Below are 27,388 nucleotides of genomic sequence, written 5' to 3'. Positions count from 1 at the left end.
CTTCAGCTTAAATATCTCCCATAATTTGCATACATATTGCCCATAATTTGCTTCCTTCCCATAATGAAATCTGAGTTCTGAATGATGTGCTTGAAATTTAAAAGGCACATAAATAACTATGACAGGTATCCATGTTTACATCGTTATCTCTGTTGCGACAGCTTTGTTTCAGCACATTTAAATGCCTAATCAGTACAAAACCAGATTTTCTTCCTCGAAATGCCACCACATGCTACAACCTAATATCAAAATGCACTAATGATTGTTGCCATTTCAAGATATCATTTTCCACCAAGCACTCCTAAAAAGTATCTAGACTGAAAAATATTTTAGTGTTGGAACAAAATGTCCAAGCAATTTCATCCCTCTTCCTTTTAAGCTGCTTCCAAATGTGTCACACGTTCCAAAAACTATTTCCTAATGCAAATGTCTGCATGGCTCCTATCTAAAAGGACAGTGCCAATGAAAAAACAAACCTCACATATTTATTTATTATTGTTGGAGTTTTGAGTCAATTAGAAGTCTTTTAAATCTTCACGTCTACTGAAGACTCTCCTTTTATGAAATTACATTTTTCACCTAGCAGTGGTCCAGGAGCTCAAACGTAAATAACAAAGTCTTTACTAACAAAGCTACTATGAAGTGGATATTGAACAAGCAGTTCATTTAGCTCAAAAATGGATTATTAATTTTTGGAAAAGCAAACCAAAATAACCCATATGAAAAGCCAACATGAACCAACAGGAAAATGCAGTTACGGATGCAAATACATGTGATTACTTTTCAAATGCTTAAAAAAAAAAAATACATCCATTCCCCAAAACAAGGTAATTCACAATTTTACAGTACTGACAATTATATTAGAAGTACATATTTACAAAGGTGTACAAACGGGGTTGTTTGTCCTTTTTAAATCTCAGCAGTATCTGTAGTGTTCATGCATTAATCCTCCCCCCCTGCATTACATACGTGAGGTAAGAAAGGACAGCACATACCCCACACTGTATAGCAAGATGCCATTACACAATGCAGCTAACAGATCTCAAATAACAGTTGAAAAATATTACTTGTCTTTTTAACTGCTAGTTCGTAATTATTTTCACAATGTGGAAAGTTCCAAGTAACCCTTTCCACAAAGGGACAGCTACTTGGAGAACGGTCCAAATGAAGACTTTAGAACTTTTTACCAAGGCAGCACAACACAGTGTCAGCACTGGTTTTTCATTTTTATTCAAAGTCTCACTAACAAGGAAATCCTCAATACCTTGCCCCTGGAATTATCCCAACGACCTTTTCAAGCAGAATTTGCAGTAGCACCCTGTTACTAAAGTCCCTGAGAAACCTAGCGATAGCCAGAAGTAGTAAGAAATCAAAGAACATATGAAAATATTAATTTGGCTATCAACCGGGAGATCCAACAGATTAATTTACATGTTGATATGCATTCTGAAGACCAGACAGGCTTGACTCAGTAGTTGGAATAACTCAGAATGCCTTTCTGAGCAGCAAAGAAAAATTACATTTCTTCTTTGCTGGACAACTTGAGAGTTTCACTATGAGCATTCTCTCTAAAATGTATATACTGAAAGTGTTTTATCCTCTCACCTTTATTGCTGGCATAATCTCAAACTTTGAAAAGGTGCCTTATTGCTAGGCCTTTTCAGAAGAGGAAGTAAGGACTTGTTGCAATCTTAAAATAATACACACAAGGTTTGCTGGACCATAGAAAGTGAGTCAACACACAGCTAATCCCAGCTCAGTATGTTCTGAATTCACCCAGACACATTAAAACAAGGGTAGTAATGGGATATGGAACCTATCCTGGTACAAGTACTGTGCAAATCTGCCCCCCTCCCCCCAATTTTTTTCATATTTTCCATTATTTCAGCAAGGGTACATCCAATTTATAAGTCCATGTATTTATACTGTATGTATTTCAAACAACAACAAAAGGATCACAAATCTATCTTTGTTCTCTTGGGCTGTAACAGACAAGCTTCTGACATCTATAGATTCACATTCAATTACAGAAAGAATTCTGTCAGACTCAAACATCTCTTCAATTCCTTAATATATTTCTCAATTCTATATCCAAGTCCTGAAGTCCATGAGTGGGATCTACAAATTCAGCTATGATCAGGTTACAAAACTTATGATTCTCTTTTTCCATGATAGTATGTCATTGCTAAGAACAAACATTTTGAAGGAAACTCTTCATGTAGTTCTGTAGTTCATGTAGTTAGAACACAATTAACTAGCATGCAAGGTCTTATTTTTGTTCTGACAGCATTGTGCCAGACATTTTGGGTGAGAAATCCAATATACTTACTTCACTCTGTGGATCCTGAATTACTTTATAAAGAGATGAAATCAAAGCAGTCTTGTCTTTCAAACTGGCAGCATAGCTGGATATGGATGCTTCTGGCAGTGTCTGAAATAAAAATATTATAAGCAATTTTATCACTAAAATATAACAGCTATTTCCACAACAATTTTTCATTACAAGTTACTATTTATCAGAGTTTAACTATAAACTAAAACTTGTCTTGTAAAGAAATCCTTACTATGGAAATCATTGCCAGAAGACACACTGCATTCTATCATTTTGCAGTTTTATACAGAATGTAATGACAGTGGATGGCAAAATAGATTAAAAACCCAAGAGTTTCAGAAGTGCAACCTTCACTGAAATTTCACTTGAAATGTCAGTACCATGAAACTTAACAGTTTTCAGATCCATACTTCAAGGAGTTCTCAAGATTGACTGTACACAAGCAGTGAACATTATTACCAGATACAGTTTACTCTGCAAGAACACAAATTCCAGTTAATGCAAACAGCTCTTCTCTAACACTAAACGTATTTTCTGCCAGTACTTAAGAAGGTAAAAATCTAATATTTTTAACAGCCCTTTGGAAGCTGTATATTTAAACTTAACATAGCTCTTACAGTACTTACCTGTAGTCCTTCAAAGGAGATTATACTCCACTATACAGATAGGAAAACACATTCCCAGTGTACCTAAGCAGACCAGTAGCCAAACCTATAGTCAAGTCTAGTACTCAAACCAACAAAACCATTCACCTATGATACACATTTTCACTGCTCTGTATCAGGAAGTATATCATCCTCCAGGAGGCAAGGAAATAAAAAAATCTTTTCAAGCAGACATCTGTATTTATCACACGATCTGAGCAAAACCCAAGGTTACTATTTTTTTGTTTTCTATAGGAATCAAGCAGTCCTGCATACTGCTCCAGCAGCAATTCAAACACTACTGACAAAATATATGAGAATGTATTACCTTAAACTCTGATAACCACTCCTCCACAACCCCAGTATCCACAGCTAACATCTTCCAACATCCGTTTCCAAACCTTCAGCCTGAAAGAGCAAGCAAACAGAGTTTGTGGAAACTACAGTCACTGCATTAAGCAGATAATGAAAATTAAGTCCCTGTGAATGGTTAAAGAATCTTTTCATGCTTTTACTTGTTAACATTTCACATGCTAACATTACTTTGAACTTTTATTCTACCTCATTTATGCAAGCTGCTGGAAGCATTAAACACAGGAGTCTTCACATACAGCAGTTTAATAAATTCCAAGTATGAATTGTGTGGGAAGCTCAATAAGTCAAAGATTTGCAGAAATGGCATTTTGAAAATAGGAAATATTATCTTCTCAATTTCAATTTATTTTTCAGCTTACAAAACTCAAGAGAAAACTGAGTCTCTCTCACTGAAGAGAAATGACTGTTTAGGTTTTTCCTAGTCAACTCCTACTCCCAACTTGGAAAAGGTCACTGAAATAAAGGCAATTGGAAAACCTTTCAATCCTCCCCCACTGTGGCAACTGCAAGACAATGAGCCTAAGACAGACTTCCCTGCCCAGCATTCTGTCCAATCTCAGACAGAGTAAAATTATCAGTACTAGGACTTGAAGACAAGAGATGCAGAGTGGCTTCTGAAATTAATTTCTGATTTTTCTTTGATTTTGAGAAGCCACTTAAAAACAACTGTCCCTTGAAGCACCTTATCCTTAAACAAAAGAGCAACATATCATTAAGATACAAAACTACTAGAAGTTTAAAAAAAAATGTGCTGCTAGTTTACCCAAATTGTGACCATGGATTTCAAACAGTGACAAAGTTAAATACTCATCTAAGGAAAAAAGTAGCACTGTCTTGGTGAAATGTTCAGTCATGGAAGATCCTCTCAAGTTTTGCTTCAGCAATTTAAAATTAGTTTTGAAGTACTGATATCAAAACTATGGGCTGTCAACGAATGATAAACAAGGAAATGATGGGAGGGAATAACCGTCTTGTATAACAAAAATACAAATATTTTGTTCTGAGATACAGACTGCAGTGGAATATATAGAGAAAATTTTAAGAAGCCTGAAGGGAGAAGAACTAAATATGATAATAGTGAGAGCTCTCTATAACCCTTCAAAGCAAGGTGGAGGGGGAGAGGGGGAAACAAACTTAAATAAGGCTTTACTTAAAAGAGAAAGTGACCAAAAGCAGGGTTGTGAGGAAATGATTGTTGAGACATGCATGTCAAAAGGAATAAAATTAAACAGGCTGTCCAGCAACTTCTTGAATCATTTTAATACACAATAATAGTGTATGCAAGCAGAGACTTCTGCGCCTCCCTTTCCTCACTTGCGCTAAACATCATAATTACAAACATGGAAAAACTGGCCAGTGACGCCAAGGTCAGGGAAGGCACGGCTGCAATGACAATGACATAGTAGAACACAGGAATCCAAGAAGGATCAAAGCAAGGAGGAGGACCAAGAATGTTCTAGAATGGTTCATGGGGTTTTGGAAAAATATCATCAGCAACAGGAAGACTAGGGCACCATGACTAAATTAGGCAGAGGACCAGCTGACAGGACACACAGAAAAGGCCAAGGTACTCACTACCACCTTTGCTTCTGTGTTACCACCAAGAGCAGCCCCCAAGAACTCTGGATCTCAGAGCAGAGAAAACTGCCTCAAGTGTCAGGATCAAAGGGCTGTCACCAGTGCACAAAGCCCAGTTGGACACCTGGCCTTACTGGTGAACTCCAGGGGTCAATACCCAGGGCAGGACGATTTAACATCTTTGTTAATGAAGATGAATGATGGGACAGAGCTCACCCTCAGCATGTTCAACCAGGAGGAGAGGCTGATAGCCCAGCAGGATGTGCTGCCATTCACAAGGACACCAATGGACAGGAGGTGTGAGCCAACACATGTATCTCAGGAAGTTTAAAGGCAGTACCAAGTCCTACTCCTGGGAAAAAAATGCAAGCACCAGCACACACAGGGCCCATGAACAAGGGGAACATGAGCCAGCCACACCCACCCTTGCAGCACAGACGGACAACAGCCTCCAGATCACCATCAGCTCAAGGGAAGTGATCCTTCCCTGTGATGGGTGCTGGTAAGACACATTTGGAGTCCCGGGCTCCCCAGCACAACAGATATATGCCCATACTGGAAATAGTTTGGGAGAAGGCCATATAGCTGACAGACAAATTAGAGCATTTCTCACATGAGGAGAGGCTTGAGAGAGTTGGGACTGTTAAGCCTGGAGAAGAGAAGGCTCATGAGGATTTTATGAAATGTAGATAATTACCTGAGGGAAAGGAGTAAAGAAGACAGAGCCAAGCTCTTCTCACTGCTGTCCTGTGACAGGACAAGAGGCAATGGGCACAAAATGAAATACACTGAAAAAGGGTTTAAATTTAATTTCATGTAATGGTTATTGAACAATGTAACAGGTCACTCAAAGCCGCTGAAGAGTCTCCAGCCTTGGAGACATTGAAAACCCAGTTGGATAAAATCCTGAGAAACCACCTGTTTCAATTTTCACTACTTTGAGCCAAGGAGGTTGAACTTCATGATTATCTCCAAAGATCCATTCAAACCTCATCCATTCTGTCATCCTGCATCAACAAAGGACTGTCATGAAGATTACTCATCTGGCTAAATTCCAAGGCTTTCTGATCAGCACTGATAGTCTCTGAAGATATAACAATGACAATACAGATGAGTCGCCTCTCAATATTCTGCATGGACTGTGTCAAACCCTGCTATGAAGTGAGACTTCTAAGGATAATACTGTGTGCTAACAAACAAAAAGGCTACTCCTACTACAATTATTGAAGTAACCACCTTAGTTTCTATAGAATCCCACAATCTACTAACCCTATTTTCAGTCCTGTGAAGGCGGACAAAGGCTTTTGCAGCATCTCATGCTTCAGCACAGCTAACAATAGTAACCATTCCCTACCAAGCCCCATTAATAACACAAATACCTGCCCTAGTATTAACTGTTCAAAGCAAGAAAACCATGATTTTTAAGAGTCCAGAGGAGTCTTGGATACTCCAAGTCCATAGTTGATACCACATTTATCCAAGAGATGCACTTTTTCCACCTATTTCTCCTGATCCATCAAGCACTATTTTAAGATTAAATGTTCCCAGAGAAATGCATAAGAAAGCTGAGATAAAAGAAACGGGACAAAGGTTTTGCTGATCAGGTCTTTGATTTTTAAAGTTGCAGAGGCATTCCATTGAGAGTTAAGGCAGTTGAAATGCACAGAAGATAGACTGTCCTTATTTTACCCTCATGCATTTAAAAAAATGCATATATACCCATTTAACCTCAAGCACATATGCACCCACAGCAACACACATTTGAGTGTCACAAATAAGAACTCCAACTTTACACTTATTTTCCGTGAAGACAAAGACTGATCTCTCCCAAAAGGAAAAAAGCCTCAATTACAACATCAGCTGTGTGGGACCTATTAAAACAGGCAGACAACCTACCGCTTTACTGAGGATTGCCACATTTTGTCCTAGTTAAATAACAGATCAAGTTGGACTGCAACAATGTGTGGACAGAGATGGAAAACCCAAGACTGTTCTAAAACAAGTATCAACAAATTTCAGTTAATATAATTTTTTCCTGAAGCCCACAGAAAGTTTAAAAAAGTAACTCTAAAATGAAATTTCTAACACAAAGTGGGCCAAAGTAAGGCTTAATTTATAGCATCTGTTAATCTATTACAGAAAAAAAATCCCCAAAGGATTAAGAAAAGCATGCCTTAATTACAGCTTTGTTTCAGTGGATATAACTGCAAGATATAGGCCACTGTAAGCATTAGATGTCCCAGTCACTATAGAATTAAAGCAAAAAAGGGGATAAAGTAAATACCTGCTACTTTGGAGGAAAAAAAAAGTAAAATTATATTAGGAATGTATTTTATAAGTACCAAAACTGTAATGAAAATTCAAATAACACAGCAAGCACTACACAGCATTTCTCCAAAGAACGTCTTGTTTTAAGGTACATTTGCATGTAATTCCCTTCAAATGAATTTTTTTCCTTGATCTCCTCCTGCTAAGTCCCTGCAAAGACTTCAAATGAGTGGAGTTCGAGAATTTCTTTAAAAACAACTTGCTTTTGTCACCACAAATCAAACAATACTTTGATTAAAACTGATGAGCAGCTTCAAATGTCCCCATGCTTCTCATTCCAAAAGACTGAGGCAGAGTCATTTGGATGTCCTGATGAAGATTGTTATGAGAAAGAGGAAGAAGACTCAACTATTAAAATGATACCACTAAAACACTTGTGATGCAGCTCAGTAACAGTCAGGTGGTTCATCTCTGTTGAATTTTTATTAGACTCATATATATTTTTAGCTTATATCATACATGAAGTAAAGGCACTTTTAAGTGACACTCTTTCATTGCAGGTCTTACCTTCACATTTGCCACACGATGAAAGCAAGAATAGCTTCTGCAGTCTAGCTAACACATGACTAATTATTTATATGGCTAATATAATCTCTTTGTTTATGCTCTGTGAGTTAAAAGTGCTTTGGAGTACTTTCCACAGGATTCCAAACTTGGATAAGCTGCAAAAGATAGGATTTATACTAAATAATAATTAACACTGTTAATTATTATTAACTGTTATAATTACTGTTCCTAAAATCCCTATTTAAAGTAAGGGTACCTAAAATCATAGAGCCCTTATTAATCTCTAACATTGAAACCCTAGGACATATTCAACTTGAGCTCCAATATTAACCTGAGAAGAATCAGTCTAACTTCCTTTCCACTCAAAGTCTGCAATCTGTTTTGATATAGATTGAGGTAAGACTGTTCTCTGGATCTGTTCCCAAGTACTAAGCAGCCTCTGAGAGCTGGCTGTATTCTAATACAATAATAAAAGTCTCCTTACATGGGAGATATCAATTTTTGCTTTGTTTCAAGATGAACGGTATAACTTGAATAAGAGACCAAGCAAGTTTATCTGACAAAAACAAGTCTCGTTTGGAAGGCACTTCCTACAAAGTCCTCCAGAAGGTAATCTTCTTTCCCCTATTACGGCAAAAACACACCAGGAACTTACTGAATTTACTGTTTTTAATAGAAGAGAGAAAAAAAGTTGCTATGCATTGAGTTGGCAGAGGGCAAGCCAAGACGAATTAAGACATATTCTCTGGTAAACTTACTAATGCCTCCATCTACTTAAATGGCTTTGGTTTTTCATACCTGTCACTCAAGACTTTAATACAATAATATCAAATAATAGTTTTAATGAAATCACAGATAACACATGCACAGATTTTTCTTTAAAAATAAATTCTCACAATAGGGGACTTTCTTGCTCTTTAAAGCTACCCAGCCTTTGTAGAATTCATCCATGGAACGCATGTGTGTAAATGAAATCTGGATTAAGTACAAGGAGGCTGGACTTGGATGAAGAATGAACTCTTGAGTTCTGCAGAACTGACCTTCTGAAACCACAGCATTAGATATTTGCTACGGGAAATCACAGAGCTGGAAAAAACAAAACCAGGAGCCAAAAACTGCTTAAGTCCTGTCCTCTGGGAATTGCTGGAAGAGGAGAAAAAGCATACACTGGGCCCTTACCTAATCTGTAAAGTATCTTCTTGGAAGTCTGTATTATTTGCTAAGAGAAAAATTTTTAGCCTAAAGGAAACACGGAGCAGAAAGTTAAGTTATTTATGAACCACAACCTAAATTTGTCAGCTCATCCCAGAATAGGAATAAAGTAAACTTGTGACCATTCCATTAGGATGTATCAGACCTATAAAAGACTGAGTCCCTAGTACATGTTGATCTTCTGTTCTATAGTAGTCTGCATACAGAAGTACAGAAGGGTCAATTAGGACGCAACTTTTCTTACCCTTTGAAGTGGTACAAGTAGTATTAAAAGACTTTTAGTCACCTCTACATGATACATCAAGTTCACTTAAGGACTACAGCCTACACTTAAAATTCACATTGTTGAACCCTTTTCTCTCCCACTTGTTTCACAGACCAAGACACAATCCTTGGTAACCCTCAAACAGGAAGCAGCACTTAGGCAAGTGTATTCTTGATTAAACTGCCAAAGAGGAGGATATATTTTCCTGATGTTAATTATCACTCGTTCTAGTGATACAGGGATCTGTTCATTTACTATACAAATTTGAATATGGTCAAGCTGTTCTGTCTAGATACTTGTAATGGTGGAGTAATGGGTAGCAAATCATTTGAAGTCTCTTGAGAAAAGAAACAGATGGTACTGTGGACTCCCAAAAACCACTCTGATGGGTTCCAGAAACCATAAAGGTTTGACTTCTTAGCATTTTTCAAACTTCCACAAAAAACCAAAAACTTGTGCTAAGCCTGAAACAGTCACATGATCTATTCAAATATAAAAATGCAAACAGTGCTCAAAGACTTGGTATCAAATATTCTGTGATAATTGCTATCTTTAGTGTAAAACAAGATAGCTATGGTGCACCAAAGCATCACTCAAGCAAGGCTCAAGCAAATTCCTAAAATGACAGATGAGTATTAGGTCCAACCATAGGTGACAGGCTCAAAAGAAACAGGAGTTACCAAAAACAACGTGAAGGAAGTATGCACTGAGGTCCAACACATAAATGCACAGAAAAAACCCGCCATCTGAAAGAATCCATGGAAGAATCCATCCGCAGCCACTAAATGCATAAGCATTTCTTCTAGTTCAGAAAGTTGGAGTCAGAAGTTGCTCCCCCAGCACACAATCATAGTTTCCCCTCTTGTCTCCCTTTAAGCCTCTATTACAGCCACTGTTAGACACTGAGGGTTCAGAAATTCTGGTGTGATTCAGTATGGTAATTTCTGCATTCTTTCTCACAATACAGTGGTGAGCCTTACAAAGATAACTGTTCTGAACATGGTTTGCAAAGATTACTGAACCTTAAGAACTGAAAATGCAGTCAATTTTAATTTCATCTTGCCAAGGGCGTTATTCAGTTTTGCTTCCCTTTTTCCCCTCCCCTCTGTCAATGATAGAAGGAACCATCTTATCTGCAGCTTATACTTTAGATGACAGTGTGGAGCATCAACCTTAGAGTTCAGGTGCCAATAGACTTCTTCATGACATAGATTTAAATAAGATATCCTGATCCTGTGCACCTATGCTTCTTGAAGAGTTTACATCTGGGATATGACAAAGTGGTAGATATTTGCTCATCAAATGGAAAAGTCCTGAATGATATCCATTAGTTTTTTAAAACATCATAGATCTAATAATATTCAGCCACAGATGAGAGACCTCAATTCAGTTTTTATAACAGCAAATAAGGGAAAAAAAAATATATAAAAAATTATAGAAAGAAGCATACCTCAACTAGACTGTATAGAAACTATAAGTAACTGTTTAAATGCAGTTATTTCTTGTGCAAAGTATCCAGTACCATAGAATACTGTGTGGAGGCTTCTAGGCTGCAAAGCATCAAACACTTGGCATATCAAATTATAACTCAGACTTCTATAACCTTTCAATTCTGTCAATAGGGGAAAAAAACCCCAACAGAGCACATACAGTTGAGGTCATAAGGCCACTTACAATGCTGGCACCTAGTCACATGGGCACACAGGACCCAAAACAACAATGATGAAAGCTTTCTAAAAAGTCTCAAGCAGAACGTAAGATCCCTAATAGCACAGGCTTTGGAATATTTTAATTCTGATCTTTGACTCCTGGATTTGCTCAACTTCAGATTAGCAAACAACAGTTACAAACCACATTTCTACACAACTAACCTAGTATTTACCCTTTACTGCCAAGGAGATAACTCTTCCAAGACAACCAAATGACTCATGCCAGCCGAACAAGTCACCAGCACAGAGATATCAGATTACACACACCGATATATTCACTTGAATTTATACAAGCCATAGTAAATCAGATCTATATTGTTTAAGCAGCCCTAGCAGTGCAGTGTCAAAATGAAGTAAGAGGAAATAACCTCCACAGTTTGAACTTTATTTTGTTTGTCATCCTACTTTGCTATTTCCTTCTTGCTGCCTTTTTTAATCCCCCTTTACTACTTTTTCCTGTTGCCTTCTGCACAAAAGCACACCTTAAGTACAACTGCCATACAGGCAATGACAGTCAGTCAAAACTGACCACCTGTAAGCCAACTTATGCCAGTTACATCCCATTCTCTGGCATGCAGAACCCCTGCTCTTTCAAGCTATTTCATTTGGAGCATATCCTCAAATGTTAGCTTTTCTATCACCTGTAATATACCAAGAGTTACATTGATTATAGGAAAACAAAGTAAGAGCTATTACTTTCAAAGCAGTTTTTCTTAGCAGCTAAAATATACTTGCTGTCACTTTTGTTCCATGTCATGCAAACATTCCTGTTTATATCTTATTGACTCTTTAAAAAAGAACAGATATAAACAGCCCAGTCTTGGATAAAATAAAATACACATAATTGAAAAGTTTTGTCGTAAAGTAAGTCCTTACTTATTCTGGATTAATACAGTTAAAAGTTCAACATACACAAAGAAAGATCTAGATAATAACTATATGCATCATAAGGAAGTAGAATTTAAAGTAACATTAAAAGGAGTACAACCACAAGCTTAACCAAATATAACCCAAACAACAAAAAGAAATGCGTAAAAGGGAACAGTGTGGTAATACTACACAAGTGACCTAACCCACACATATGTTCCAGTTTTTGTTTTAGTCATAAAATTCCACAGTACTGAGATAAAAGTTATCTTCTTTATCCTCAGAGACTTTTTACAAGTACATGTAGAGACCAGACAAGGGGAAATGACTGCAAAGTGAAAGAGAGTAGGGTTAGATAATAGGAAGAAGGTGAGGGCACTGAACAGACTGCCCAGAAAAGTTGTGGATGCCCCATCCTTGAAGTGTTCAAGGCCAGGTTGGATGAGGCCCTGAGCAACCTGGTCTAGTGAAAGGTGTCCCTGCCCATAGCAGGGGAGTTGGAACTAAATGATCCCTTCCAACCCAAGCCATTCTATGATTATATGATAAGAACACGGAAGCTTTTAAAATTTTGTCTGTTTTTCTATCTATCAGGACTCCTGTAAGTTGTGTCAAGAGCATCTGTGTACATGGCACAGTGCTCTTACCACTTCTGTAAAGGAAAGCAGTGCTGCACAACTTCCCCACTTATCAGAAATGCTCTCTGCAGAACCCCAAGCAAAGTAAACTGACTGTTCTCATCCATCCTAGTTCCCTAAGCCCAAAGCACACTACATCCCTATGAAGTCAGGACGTTTCCCCAAAACCCAAAGACAAATTTAAAACAGTGAAATACAATAACCTATGCAGAGAGAATAATCCTGTTGCAGCTTTAATTTCAGTATTGCAGGTAAGTCTTTAAGCAACCAATGGTCTTTTCAAAAGCACAGAGCATTACTTTTGGTACCAATGCAGTAACACAATAGCTTGAGAATGCCCTAAAAATCACGTGGAGAATTGAGCAGGGGTTCTACTTCATCTCTGAATATCAACTGTAAAAGGCATGATTTCACCACCTTCTACCATTATAGCACGTAGTTTCAGTTAGCACAAGTGTAGCAGCATTCATCCGGTAAGAAATTTAGCAGTGATTTATCAGAAGGAAAAAGACTCAGTTCCCAGACAGGGGTTTGACAGGCTCTTCACCTTCCGGTTTTAATACTAGTCACTTACTTTTAGCAGCAACATTAAGAATGCAAGACCTTTGTCCAAAACTTCTCAACTCTGATGGCTGAGAATGAGATTTTAGGAGATTGTGCCTATTTCCAACCCCGCTCTAGCTATCTGCACCTCATCAAATTTGAACAGCAGAGACATCTACCTGCAAGCCAGCGGTTGACTTTAGAAGATACTACACAAGCCCCACAGCAGCTCTTGGGACTTCATTTCAACTGAATCTTCCTTCTGCCTCCAAAAAAACTGAAGGAGCTCCACAAACTTAGAACTGAATTGCAAATGTTACAGGTGCTTCAGAAGTGACTTATGTCCTGGTTCCAGCCAGGACAGGGTTAATTTTTGTAGTCACCAAGAGGGGGCATGGCCAAGACCCACAGGTTATTTTCTATCACCTCAGGTCACTGCCAGGGGGCAGAGAGAGAAGGGGTCCCTCTTGGTCAAGTAAGCATGGAGGAGGGAGTGGGTGCAGGGAACAGGAGGGCAGCACCAGTTCCACATGGTGAGCAACCACCTGTGAATCATTCATCTATCTCTTACACTTTGTTAATGATACTGTTGCTGTTATTGTTCATTTTCTCATCCCACTGCTGTTTCCAGTAAGTTATTCTTATCTCAACCTGTAATCTTTACCTTTTGTGCCTTCACTTCACCTCTCCATCCAGATGCAGGGGAGAAGGGACAGGGGAGCGAGCAGGCAGTGCATGGTTTGGAGCGCTTCAGCGGGAACACAAAACTGGGAAATACCATCCCTGAACCATGACAGCCTTATTTGGTAAAGCATGGGCTCCTCTCTTGGGGCAAACCCATTCTAGGGCACCTGGCCCTTCACAAAGAAAAAACTCTTCCTAGGGCTTCTGCTGGCTTCTCCAGGATCAGCTGCATCACCACACTGGGAGCCTCTCAGTACCTGTCTCTGCCGCTCCAGACTGATGGATCTGAACCTGACTTCCTATTGATCAGCTAAGGGCAACAGAGGCTATTGCCCATCCTTTTGGAATGGTCCTTGCCTAATCACTCTGGCCCAGCTGACCCATGTTCAACTGTTGTTCATGTGGAACCCTGCTCCACTTCGGCCCTCAAAGCTCTTGTTGGACTATTTGTTACCACCACCAAGATCTGCATGTGCAGCAGCTCCATCCAGGGCTGTGCCCCAGGCTTCAAGGCTCACTGCAGCATCCCTCCTACTCACAGCCTACTCTCTGCCCATGCTGGGCACCAAATAAGGCTATCGTGGTTTAGGAATGGTATTCTCCAATTTAGCATTCCCACTGAAACACGCCAAACCACACATCAGTCACTGACTCTCCCTTCCCTCCCCACTGCAGTGGGCTAGAGAGCAGAATTCAAGGCACAAAAAGTAAAGATCACAGGTTGAAATAAGAATAATTTACTGGAAACAGCAATGAAATAAGAAAATGAACAGCAACAATAACAAAAGTGCACAAGATAGGTGAACAATGCCTTGGAACAAGTGCCACCCAAACCACTCCCTCTGCCACACTTACTCTATCAGAAGTGATCCCTTCTGCCCCCTGGCAGTGACATGAGATGTTATAGAATAACCTCCAGGTCCTGGCCATGTCCCCTCCTGGCTACTGCAAAAATTAACCAGGACACTTATTTTTATTTGTCAAAAGTTAGTTGCTATAAATTCGAAAAACTTTAAAATAGTACTACTAGCATGGAAACCGTTTAAAGGTAATTCTGTCTCCTTTGAAATCATACCCTCCTTCAGCACAGCTGCACATGTCCAGTTAAAGTTTCCCTCTAAAACCTGGGCTCTTTCTCTGCAAGCATTTTTAAGTTTTCATTTACCCACAAATATGAACTATTCTTTCAAAGTGCTTCCACACGTAGCTAAGAAAGTCCAACACACCGCATTTGAAACAAGCATGAAACTATGCTTTTGGCATAAATGCTGCAATAATCCAGAAACAGACTTTAAAGAACTTAGTATGCTGCAAGAATAACTACTATGGTGTGTTTTACCAGGGTAGATCTACAATACAGTGTAATAATATCAGATATGACCAAATATAACTAAAATTGAAGGGTCTGATTTTACTTTGACGCCAAAGCCTTTATTTTAAATGAGTGATGTGACACACCCCATCACCCAACTCAACCAAATGCAGCAGCATTAGCAATCTTGATAACTTTATATTTGCAAAATATTATCTCCAGTATACCATTCTACCATTTCCTCAAAGATCATGAGAGAAAAGCAGAAACATTGCTATTAGGAATACACCAAAGGAGGTCTATAGTAGTGAAAATGAAATTTGAAATGTGTTTTAGTAGCTCATTTTCACAGAAGAATAAAAAATGCTATACAAAGGTGCATTTTCCAGAAGAGGGGTACATCAATACTGCAAATATTCTTAGGACGTAGTTTTAGTGGTCGATAATTATCCATCAATACATGCACATAATGCTGTGTTAAACAGTTCCAGGAAAAATATGCTTTATCTCTCCATGGCGGTTCTCTCGTTCTTTCTTATCCCTTCCCTTTCCCCCAACAGCCCTCCTGCATGAGCCTGCTATACTCACCAGACAGGACACATTCATTTGATAAGCATTTTAAAGCAACTAAGAACAATTTTGTGAGTTCTTTAAATACTTTATAAGCTACAGAAAAACATGACTTCTCAATTAAAATTTTTAAAAAGATCAGGACCCACGCTTTTGTCTCATTCAGAAAAGATATCTAATACATGAAATGTCCTATTGCCACATATAACTTAAATGCTATAGTACAGACAGAGTATATGAAACTCGAAGTCTCAGACAATTTACTACCCTGCATGTCTTACTCTGCACTGTAATTTTAGAAAAAAGTCAAATCACAAAAGCATAATAGTGTCAAAGCAGAAAAAAATAGGCTAATTGTCTTACATTTTAAGACATATTAATTTAAACTGAAATCCCATTAGATGAAAAAGCTTTTCAAGTAAGAAGTTCCCACTTCAAGAAAGCATCTAAAGCTTGGAATATTATTCCAAGAGAGAAATAAAATGCTAATGAAACTCAAATTACATAGGTTCTGGAGAGACTCTTATTTGATTTTAGATTTCCAGGGTAAACAGGATCACCAAGTAATCTGCCATTGTTCCAAAGCCACAACAACAGAAAGTTTCTATGGAATTTATATTGATATCAACTGGATAGCAGTAAACAGTTTAAGATTAAAAATAGCAGAGCATACATTCATTTTCTTTTCCTGTTTCTTTTATTTGCACTCACATTAAGTCACGTAATGTCTTCTGCTCAAGATAGGCCTGATTTTTAAGAGCATTCTTTGAGACCTTCCTAACTAGTAGTTCTAGAATAAGTGAGCAGTACTTCAATATTCAGTTACAAATTCAGAGACCTGGTTTAGAGCACAGACTTGATGACTTACAGCAAAAGTAGTCAAAATTTGTTTCTGTAATAATCTGAAGTCTGCGAACTTGGAATTTGATTTAGTGTATTCTGTTTACAAGCAGCAACTGAGAAGTCACTTGAATGGCAGATGTGATTATGAAAATACATGGAAACTGGTCATTGACTACACATGTATTTGGGACACAGTGCACTCAAATGAACCAGAACAGAAAGATATCAATACAGCCTGACAACCCTACAAAGCAACATGTCCTGCTTGTAAAAACTGTCATACGCATATGAAAGAAGAGTTGCAATGAACCCAATAGCAAAGTAAGCTAAATCACATGGGAGGAAAAAACCAAATATAATCAAAGTGAATGGCCACTTTTCAAACAATACGATGGGGTTAATTGCACAACACAAAAAAATCATACAACTATCATTTAACATCAATAGACACATTTGAGGAACATCTTCAAAGGTAAATGTGGCGTCACTTGGTTCCTGTTTCATCACTCAGTTAACTTCCCATGTTCCTCTGGTCAGTTCCTCTGTTTACTGTACAAGCATGGACTTTCATTTAGGTGTTCATTTAGGTGTTCCTTCTTCCCTGGACAACAAATGTACCAATATCCTACTGCTGCTATGGAACTTATATAACACTCTTATTCTACCACACCGAAAAGGAGCTGTAAATGGTTAAGCAGTCCTTGCCACTGTTTCACCAGATTGCTGCAGCTTTGTGAACATAGGTGAAGAAGCACCCACTTCTTTGCCAAAACAGGGCAAAACCTCTACACCGCTTTTGAATACCACTAAAATGGGAATGGACCAAAGATTTTCATTACTTCCTTAAAGAATAAATGAACGTGCGTGTTATGTATGCAAAGGAACTGCGCAGCTTAGAGATCTCCTCTGCTCACGTTAAGTTTCAGGTGGAAAACTCTTATCAGTTTTCCCTGTGCAGCTACAGTTTGCCAATAACAACGGTCTGGGATAAAATATCACTGCACAAATAACCTTTACATTCTACTCAGAACTCTTGGTAACCAATGCAAATTCACATGCTTCAGATACTCTTAAATCTTAGTCTACGACAAAAAGAATAATATTGAAAATACATACACCAAACAAAAGTGAGGAAGGCAGCAAAAAAATTAAAAGTAGCAGGGACTGCAAATCTACTCATCCAATCCCCAGCATGATACACAAGTGCTGGAAGAATAGTTCTGCTATATTTGTACACATTACTGAAAATTCAACAAAACTTTAACCAATTCCAGCTGAAACAACAGAATCCTGATACTTCAAGCTGTATCATTAAGCACTTTGCAAAACAGATGTTTCCTGTGTTCTGTTTCACTAAGTAACATGACAAATTTGATTGTCTTAAGTGTCTCATCACAACACAACTTTGGTGAAAATACCCTTCATTTACAGTACTGACACATAGTGCTGCCGAGAAAACAGGGAGGGGATGAAGAAACTTAATTTTTTTTCCTTAGCTTTACAATTAAATGTAAATCACATTCTCTCAAGACAGGCAGAAATTGGTAAATATTATTCCAGCACTCACAAAGTTACAGAATGCACCTGTAAGCGGATGTACAGAATTACTGTCAAAAGCCTCTCACCTGCTCCTCTGGCTGCTGCACTGGGAATTTAGTTCAAAGGAAGGGAAAAAAAATGAAGGAGCCTATTAGTCTTTCTAGACCTGACATATGAAGTCAATAAAATTAGGGACATGAGAGATGTGAGCAGAAAGACTACGGCTTATTGAGCCCAAAAGCTGTAACTGAGTAAAAACAGTAGCATGTCCACAGCACGTGACATAAAGCAGGTAGGTATTTTGGCACAACCTAAAGAAAGTCAATAAGAAGTATATTCTTTTAACTGAGTATACAGTAATCGGTTCATCCAGATGTGCTACTAACCACAAACCAAAGGAAAATACTCAGAATTTCACTGACAATCCAGTGTAAATTCACTGCAAGGAACACAAATTATTGCTTTAGCATTAAGTACCAAGAGCTAAGGAACTCCCCAGTATCGCTCCTCCCCACACTTTGATCACACTTTCCTCCCCTTCATCAGCCTAACACAAAATATATGACATTGCAGTCTGATTTTGCAACCTACCTCAAATCTGGAAGAGTAACATAATTTCCTTCAGCCAGCAAACACTGCAAAGGAGTATTACTGGGGGGAGGAGGCAGCAGAAATTCCATTTTTGTACCTGAAGATCCTTTAGTCCTCCTCCTCAGGTAAAGACGTTACTATAGCATACTCAATATGTCTTATATGAGAGACTGTATGAAATATTCAGTATCCTAACTGACAGAGATGGTGATTGGTGTTAAAAAACCTGTCAAAAGCCATTTTTTAAAATTTATTAGGTCAACTTAACACTTTTACATATATTCCAGTTATTTCCTTTAATATAGAAAATACTGTGAAAGGATTGAAAATAATTAAAAATAAAAAACAATTGTCTTTACATATGAGAACACGATTCAAGTGCTTGAAAACAAATCACAGTGAAATAGTACAGCCTTGTCCATCAACCAGACAGTCAGGGAGACCTTATATTATCCAGCACTAGCTCCTGTACAATACTGAGACTGCTAGACTGCTTAATTTTTGAGTATCAGATTTAATTCTCTAATGCATATTTAAAGTGTAACAGGCATCTTCCCCCTTCCTAGAAAAAAAGAACTGCAATAAAAATATAGCGATAGTAGTGAATCATCGTGTTTAGTATTAGCAAAATATTAAAGTTGTATGCACTATTCATCAAGTTGAAATTAATGCCTCGCTGAAGCACAAATATTTATTCAGTACAAACAGCAGGAAACCTTAGGAGACAGCACAGCTTTAAGCACTGAAGTGAGTTAATTAGTACCCAGTGCCGCTTCAGAGCATGCTATGCTATTTTTAAATAAAGGTTAGCTTCCGGATAGAAGAAAGTAGTAAAATGTAAAGGTAAGAGATAAGGTATCCTAAGAAAGCTGTATTTAATAGCTACCAAAGTGCCCTAAACAGACAGCTTTTCTCACAAAGTTTAGAATGAGAGCTCTTATGCCAATCAGGATGGAATACAGCAATACTTAGCAACTTCTGCATCAGCAACAGGCAGGTTTTACTAGTATTGCTTTTACCTAAATTTCTTTGCTATGCTTTGATTGCTACATAGCATTTCATATCATCAGAAGTTAGAGATGGAAGAACACAAACATATATCTGTTTTGAAAAGATAACCCATTTCCAAGTCTTCCTCTCAACAATCAGATGATTCTTCAGCAATGCTCACTATTTCAAATAAATTTAAGAACAACTTTCATGCACCCCCTCACTTTTCATGGCATTCTCCACAGACAAAAGTGATGATAATTAAGTATCTGTCCAAATTCCACATGCTTTATTGATTCCAGATCTAATAAATAAGCCTCCTAGTAACAACTGTTTATTGAACCCCCCTGTATTACATTTGTACACCATTTAGAAGTCACACTGAAGCCTTATAAACAGAATCCTTAATTCATCACGCAACTACACCAACATCCTCCCATTTCTGGTCACTTTCAGACAATTTCAGTACTAATTTGGTTGTAATTTCTGTTATGCTGCTCTCATTATCTTTCCAGTTGTTACCAAAGCATGTAAGTTCATGTGGGGATGCGACTAAAGAAATTGCCATAAATAACAGTCGCCCTCATAGACTCAGCCAACATTCTATTTTTAGTCTGCTCCTCTTGAACGTGGCCCTGATTAGGGCAAAGGCTTCACAACAGTTTCACCAGAACTACAAGTAAACACTTCGTATTCAGCATTAGTTTAGAAATGCTATCAGTTGAAAACCGGTACAGTTGTTAGATCTTTCAGATGCTGTTTCTGGTGTTTTGGGGGGGAGGTGGGGATGTTGTGTTTATATCCAATCCAGGATTATTTGAGTTTTCATGCTAGCGAAGTTCCAGCACAAGTTCTGAGAGAAATCTGATGATTTTCAGTAAAAACAAATGCAGCAGCATTTCACCCCTCGGCCTTGCAGAAAACTTTTTAAATTTCACCAGTGATTTCAAATAACTTTAAATATTTCAAGTGTCACTTATTTATAAAGAAAATCTCAAGGGCATAAAGAAGTACTTCATCTTAGAAGTGCATGCATATTATGGAGCACAGGGAAGAGTCTGGCCACTGCAGGAACTAACAAAACTTTCTAATGGCATGCAGAGCTTGAGAAGCCCAGAAGCTCTAAACACAGCCTTGTAGCAATATGCAGTTGCTACACATTAAAAACATTTTTATACTTTAGTACTCCTTGTCTCCAATAACACTGATCTGACATAGATTTCAGTCCTTATTCTGACACCACTTTGGTTTTGCCTTCCAAGATTACCTCAAGAAGCATTTCAAATAAATTAATCCAATTTAAGTTCCTAAATAACTGTTGTTAATAAAAAATGCTTTAATTCCACCCCATTCTTCACTCCCAAATGTGCATTTAATACACCACCACTTCAATTCTGGCAGCTGAGGACAGCGAACTACCAAGAGGGCTATTTTTCCTGGAATAGAAAACACAGATTTAAAGAAAAGATCTCAAGCTTACAATTCTAATTTAAGTGATCTTTTTTATATATATACTTGCATAATTAAACAGGACAGTATTAACAAATCAAAAACCGTAATTTTGTTGAGCAGGAAAACTATGAGATTCTAGTAAATCAACAAACTCAAGTACTTCCTACCAAGTACAAATCAACATACTTAAAGACACTGCATATACAATGCAGGTTTTAAGCACACTGTATTTTCGTAATCCTATGGAAGTTTCAGAGATTACAGAGTCACTCCAGTCAAGCTATTTCACTTCAGAAGATAACCACAGATTGACAGTTTTCAGTTTTTCTAGAGTGTAAGAGATTTGGACCCTAGTTCTCCTAACTTCACAGAAGACAGAGTATACACACAGTCATGGTCACACTGTCAGGCCTCTCATCTCCCATACAGCATGATGGGATCTCCTGTTTAAACTTCATGCATATTGCTCCTGGAAGACTTGGTAACTGGTAACACTGGAAGTAACACACAGGTGCAGTGATTCACACGTGTAACCTCCATTTCTGCTAACAAAACCACCCACACAAATCCTATGGCAGACTGAAGTATAAGCTTTGTGCCCAATCTTCCGCTCGCAAGAGAGGAAGCGTGCCAGGTGACACAGAGAGCGCATTTGTCAAAGGGAAGGGCTGGGAATGAAACCTGACCTGGTGATTCACCTAACGGATTTAAGTCTAAGCTCTTCCTGATAGAGGCTTTGTATGTTTGCTGAGTGCCCAGGTGATCTTTGTTAAGAGCCCAAATGCTACTGCATTTTAATATTCTCATCAATGTAAACATTTAAGCCCCACAAAAGTGTCATCTGAAGGCCTCAAATACTCCACAAGTTCTTAGTCCCTAAGGAAATCCTGTGAATTGTGACTTTTCTCTAACAAATCATGCAGGTTTCTCAAATTATGCGTTTTCCATATAACCTGGAAAAAAACCCAGTGTCATATTGGGCCATGAAATGTCTGTTTATTTTCTAATTAAAATAGCCAGACATTAGCCAACATTCAATAACTAATAATTTAAGTCTCCAGAATGAACAAGGTGATTCTCACACTGGATGCGTTAAAGTCAGTGACAGGTTAAGAGACAACCTAATATTTATCTTAAGGTAGAATTTAACGAAAATTGATTTCCTGACATGAACGTGAGAAAGGTTCAAGATATCTGGGTTTTACAGGAACACGTACTAAGAATGAGACTAACTCAGTGACTTGGCCCAGTCATAAAATATACATCAGCCAACAGGCTCTTCTCCCAGCTTAGACCCAGCCCCATTGTGCTAAGTACAATACAGATGACATACACCATTTGTAGTGCCCAGCCTTACAATATTTCACGCACATGCTTGCCTGTGATACAAGTCCTTGCAAAATTAGAATCCAAGTGACTTAACTATCCAGCTATGCCTGAGAACATGTCTACCATGGACTATTTCAAGTGAAAGCAAACCCGCCCATTCAGGAGACTACAGCAAAAGTTCAACATGATTCTGTCCCTGAAAACCTTGTTTCTCGGAAGAAGCTTTCTAATTAAATTTAACATGTACCTTTAAAACAGCTCAACGCTGAAAGGAAGTGAATTGCTACAGTTCATAAATCATCCTAAGTAGGACTGAACTTCCTCAAAATTGTCATCTCTCTGATAAAAGGCATGTTAGAGGTGCCTTGTCTCACAAAGAGATTATCACAGAACAGAAGCAGCTGAGTTTTGCATTTCAAAAGTAGTATTTTCGTATTGTTTTCTTACTCTGGAGGAAAACATGCGTCCAAGAACATTGCCAGAAGGATCTGCAACTCAACTTCAAAGTACATTACTTTTACCAAAAGTATTTCACTGATGAAAATAAAACAGATTGGAGATTAATTTGACCACATTATATAATACTACTTACTTTTTGCAACATAAAATAACTTGTTGGAAGGTGGAGAGAACAAAAGCGAAACGCTGGGGGCGGGGGGAAACTATATGATCTTTAAGGTCCCTTCCAATCCAAACCTTTCTATGATTTTGGGGAAAGCCCAAACTTATGAAAAGACACTGTAGCATATAAGTACATTACTGGAGGGAAAATCTTCAGAAAAGGCTTTCAGATGCCACGACATGCAGTCATCAATGTCACTTTACACTTTGCTCCATAAAACTGCTTTTTGCTTCTTAGCAATGTCATTCACGCAAGCTGCCTTCAAAACAAAGTCACCAAATCTGAACTTGCAGCTAACAAACCCAACGGCCAAAAAACCAACATCACTTAATAGAAAATTCCCTATATTTTTCTTCTACAGTCACTTCCTCACTCACTGGCAGCGTATGTTAAAAATTCTGAAAGATATTCAGCAAGACTTCATAATCCTCGAGAACATACGTCTCTTCCCTGTGAGCATAAGACTCAGGAGCTTTTTCGGCACAGAGCTGGAATTCAATTGGACGGGAAACAAACGTGATGGCTGTCGGCATTACAGGGAACGAGCCAAATCCACGGGCTTTACCTCTGCTTTCACCGTTACCTTTACAACACAAAGCAGACAGAAGGTTACTCCCGTTTAACGTGCTCGAAGTTAAACCACGAAGCCCACGCAGACACAAGCCCTGCAGCCTGCGGCGCTTCCTACCCGGGCACCGCGAACTCTCAGCGGTTGTAACTGTTGCTGCCACCTCTCGCATCCGCACCGCCGGCACCGAACTCGACGCGGCGGCGAAAAAGCCAAACGCACAGATAAGACAGGCTAGAACTAAGATATTTCACAGCTCGCCATCGAACTCTGCCCTAACCCTTCCGATGAAGGTTCACGCGCGCGCCGGGAAGCGCCAGGAACGGCGCTGCCCGCCCTGCTCCGGGGACACGACGGGAGCAGCTCCTTTGTCTCGCTCGCAGCCCCGGCCGCCTTCTCCAGGCGGCACAAGGCGCCGCTGCCCCGCCGGTCCCGAGCGGCCCCGGCGCTGCCGCCGCTTCCCGGCGCTGCCCTTCCCGAGCGGGACTGGGCGCTGGCGGCCACCGCGGCCGGGATGCCGGGGGCGCCCCGGGGGGACTCGCGGAAAGGACGAAGGCTGTAGCCGGTGCCCGGAGCGCCGCCCCGCGGCCCCTCACCGGGGGCAGGGACCCCGCCCTGCCCCTCCATCGCCCCTGGGCACCGGCCCTGCCCCCGGCAACTCCATCGCCCCCTTCCTTCCTCCCTCCCTCCCTTCATCCCTCCCTCCCTTCTCCGCCCGCACCCTCCTGCTCCCTTCGCCCACTGCCGCCCCGGCGGGTCCCGGCCGCCCCAGCCGCGCGCCGCCGGCTGCCCCGGGGCGAGGCGCGGGACCCACAGCCAGAGGGGCTCCGCTCAGCCGGCCGCGAGTTGCCCGACAGCCGCGGCCATCCCGCCGGGATGCGATAGCCCCGGACGGCAAAAAAGTTGTGCCCGCGGGAGCGGCGGCGAGCCAAACTCACCCTCCCACCCGGCGGCTCCGCCGCGGCTGCGACTCAAACTCCCCTCCCGCCGGGAGCGGAGCGCGGGCGGACCCCGCCCGGCCCCGCCGCTGCCTGGCGGCGCCCGCAGCCAACCAGCGCGCGCGGCGCGGTCACGCCAGCCAATGGCGCGGCGGAGCGGGCCGGGCGGGCGCCCCGCTCCACCAATGGGCGGTGAGGGCGCCGGGCCGGGGGGAGCGCGGGGAGGGGGGTGGGCGCTGCCGCCGCAGCCGCCGCGGTGTGGGGGCGCCCCGGGGGCGGGCACGGAAACGAGGGGCCGAGTCATCGCTTCTCAGCCGGGGCTGCATTGGGAACGTGGCTCTGGGGAGAGCTGAGGCGCAGCCCGGGACGCTGGGCAGGGTCGTGCCCCGCGGGGAGATGCGCCCTCCGGGGCAGCGGGGAGCGCCCGCTCGCGAAACTGCCCCTCGAGCGCCGGTGGCAGTGTCCGCTCGGGACACCAGACGGGCGGCAGCGCTTGGGCTGGGCTGCAGGGAGCCGGCACCAGAGGCGTGTGCTCTACCGCTGTCCCATGTCACTCGCACAGTCCCGCTGCCATCGCTTGGACATAAAAAAAGAGCCGGCGGCAGAGGCAGATTCGAGCTTGTGCTGCCCTAGCCCCAGTAGAGGTACGGCTGAAGATCCGAAAGGAATGTTTCCAGGCACCCTGATGGGAACGCCTCGAACTGAACGCCTCTGAAGTTTCATCAGGCATGTCTTAATCATTATTTAGATGCTGGATTCTTATCGGCCTTCTCAAAGTGAAGCAATTGTGAGCAAGTCTAATTCCACAGCACTCCAAGGCCTTTTCAATTACCTTTTTATTCCTCTTCTTTTTCTATTGACTTCATCCTTGGAATGCTCTGAAGAGTGATCTTGAAATAAATCTGCACAATTAGCTGCTTTTGGTTGTTAAAGTTCAGTTTACATTTTTTTGTTACCAATAGAGTTACTTTGCAAGTGTGCTTTCAGGATGTAAATTTTAATCCTCCGAAGCACATGCTTATAGTAATCTTCAGGATTAATAAAGATTTAATTAATCACTAATCTAATTGCTCTGTGGTGAAACCAAGGCAAGGAGGGTGTGATTTGGTCAGTATCAAATATGATAATGATAGAGCCCAGATTAATGCCATCAACATTTACTGTCACAAAGTGCTTCCCATACAGTTACTCATTTAAAAATCATAGTCTTCTATGCCATGCCAGTCTTCATTTCCTCAATGACTGTACAGGTAGATAACATGTTCATGTACAAGTTTATTGACTTCCCTGGAGCCTTAAACGTGAGAAAATATCAGGTTCAATGCATTTCTTCAAGTTTTCTTGGCCATCCTGCATAGATACATCAGTATCTTTCTATCTGAGCTGTTTCTAGACTTGTGCTATTTTACCATTCACTTCCCTATGTATATAGTATATCAATTTATTCACAATAAAATATATGTACTATTTTCAAGGATCTTTTGTAATACAAACTACAATACAAACTATAATAAATATTGCTTTTAGAATATAAATGTCTTACTAAGCCATTTGTCTTTATAATACTCCCACTGTGTTGTGGTCTAAACTCATTCTGCCATCAGTTTCTATGACACTGGATAAAATAGGTCTGTTTTCCTGAAAAGATGGATATTAGTTCCAACAAAGATGTAAAAAAGCTTTATTATTTCACTAAGATGAAGAGAGACAGTTAAATGCCATAATCTTAGGAACAACCAAATGTAGCTTTTTGAGGGAGATAATAACCTTCTACCTTCGAAAGAATACAAATCTGAATCAGAGCCAGAATATTTAATGGTTTGGGGTTTTTTTTAAAGTTCTTTATCTGACTTTCTCTGCCATTATTTCTGCCAACAACATTGCAGGCATACACAGCTTCCATCACAATGCCTTTCCCACCTGCTGCCTATACCTATTCCTGAGACCCTTCTGGGTTTTGTGACCCAACAGTTACACAAAACACCAAATAATTCAGTCTGAAGAGAACCAAGTAGAAGAGACAAGTTTTTTTTTAACACTCTTCTATTCCCTGAGCTGGTTTACTGCTCAGTCCTGCAGTTCTGAGAGCAGCATGGACCACAGAATAAGCAATGGAAGCAAAGATATGGCAATACAGGAGGACTTTATTAGCCTGCATTCTCAGACCCAGTGTCAGTAGGGACGCTGGGTACTGATGTGGCTTGTGACATACTAAGTGACCCTGATAATTGCAATGAGGTACTGAGTTCACACTGTCATTAGTTATTAATTTGTTGTTATTAATGTGTTATGACTCTAATGATTAGCAAAAGTAATGAATCATCCACAAACAAAAGGCAGGCAAATTCTTCACATGCAGCAGATAACTGTTCTTCAATGTCACGTCACATTAACAAAAGAAACCAGTTAAGTTATATTACTTCCACAGATTATAATTTTTTAACTCCTGAATTATATTAGTGTTTCAGGCACTCTTATCACATTAGCCTTATATCTTCTAAATGCAAAAAGATGTATGCAATAAATTTTCTTTTTAATGTGTTTATATTTCTATGCAGAGTTGGGCACAGTGCTTACTGCACTTTAGTCTTGAGTTTATGGGAGGTTTTCTTGCCATTAGCAATCCATTTCAAACTGCCCTCTCAGAGGAGCGCTACAAAGAATCAGAACTTTTGTTCCACTTCCCCAGTAGTCAGGACTGCTCAGTGCTGTTTCACAAACAGTATTTCCAGGAAGAAGTCCCCTTTGTATTTCAGAAAACATTGCTCAGAAACATAATTTGGAACCTAGAGCTTCTGCCTTCTTCATAATTTTTAGTCTCCGCCTTTTCATTACAAGTTCTTATATTTAGATATATAATGGAGTTGTAAGCTTCTTTAAAAATAGAAATCCTTGATAAATAAATACTTAACAACCTTAATCTCTGTCATATGACCATGTTCTTAAAGCTCA

The 27,388-nt window shown here is 40.0% G+C and overlaps 1 protein-coding gene across 10 annotated transcripts in view; it reads right to left on the bottom strand.

Annotated features, from left to right (window-relative positions):
* The window catches only part of FAM126A (family with sequence similarity 126 member A), a 64,365-nt gene that overhangs the window by 20,824 nt on the left and 16,153 nt on the right, over window positions 1-27,388 (bottom strand). For 6 of the 10 annotated variants that reach the window (XM_039390938.1, XM_039390937.1, XM_039390939.1 and 3 more), the window contains 2 exons: window positions 3,305-3,384; window positions 2,330-2,431 (listed from right to left, as the gene is read on the bottom strand). In XM_039390938.1, coding sequence (XP_039246872.1) covers window positions 2,330-2,431; window positions 3,305-3,355 — 153 coding nt within the window. In that variant the 5' untranslated portion in view covers window positions 3,356-3,384. The other 4 variants (XM_039390933.1, XM_039390934.1, XM_039390935.1 and 1 more) reach the window with 4 other exon arrangements.

The sequence above is a fragment of the Pipra filicauda genome, unplaced genomic scaffold, assembly GCF_003945595.2.
Source record: "Pipra filicauda isolate LSUMZ 115617 unplaced genomic scaffold, ASM394559v2 scaffold88_size2543281_pilon, whole genome shotgun sequence".
Taxonomy (NCBI): Eukaryota; Metazoa; Chordata; class Aves; order Passeriformes; family Pipridae; genus Pipra; species Pipra filicauda.
This window is presented reverse-complemented; position numbering and strand designations above follow the sequence as displayed.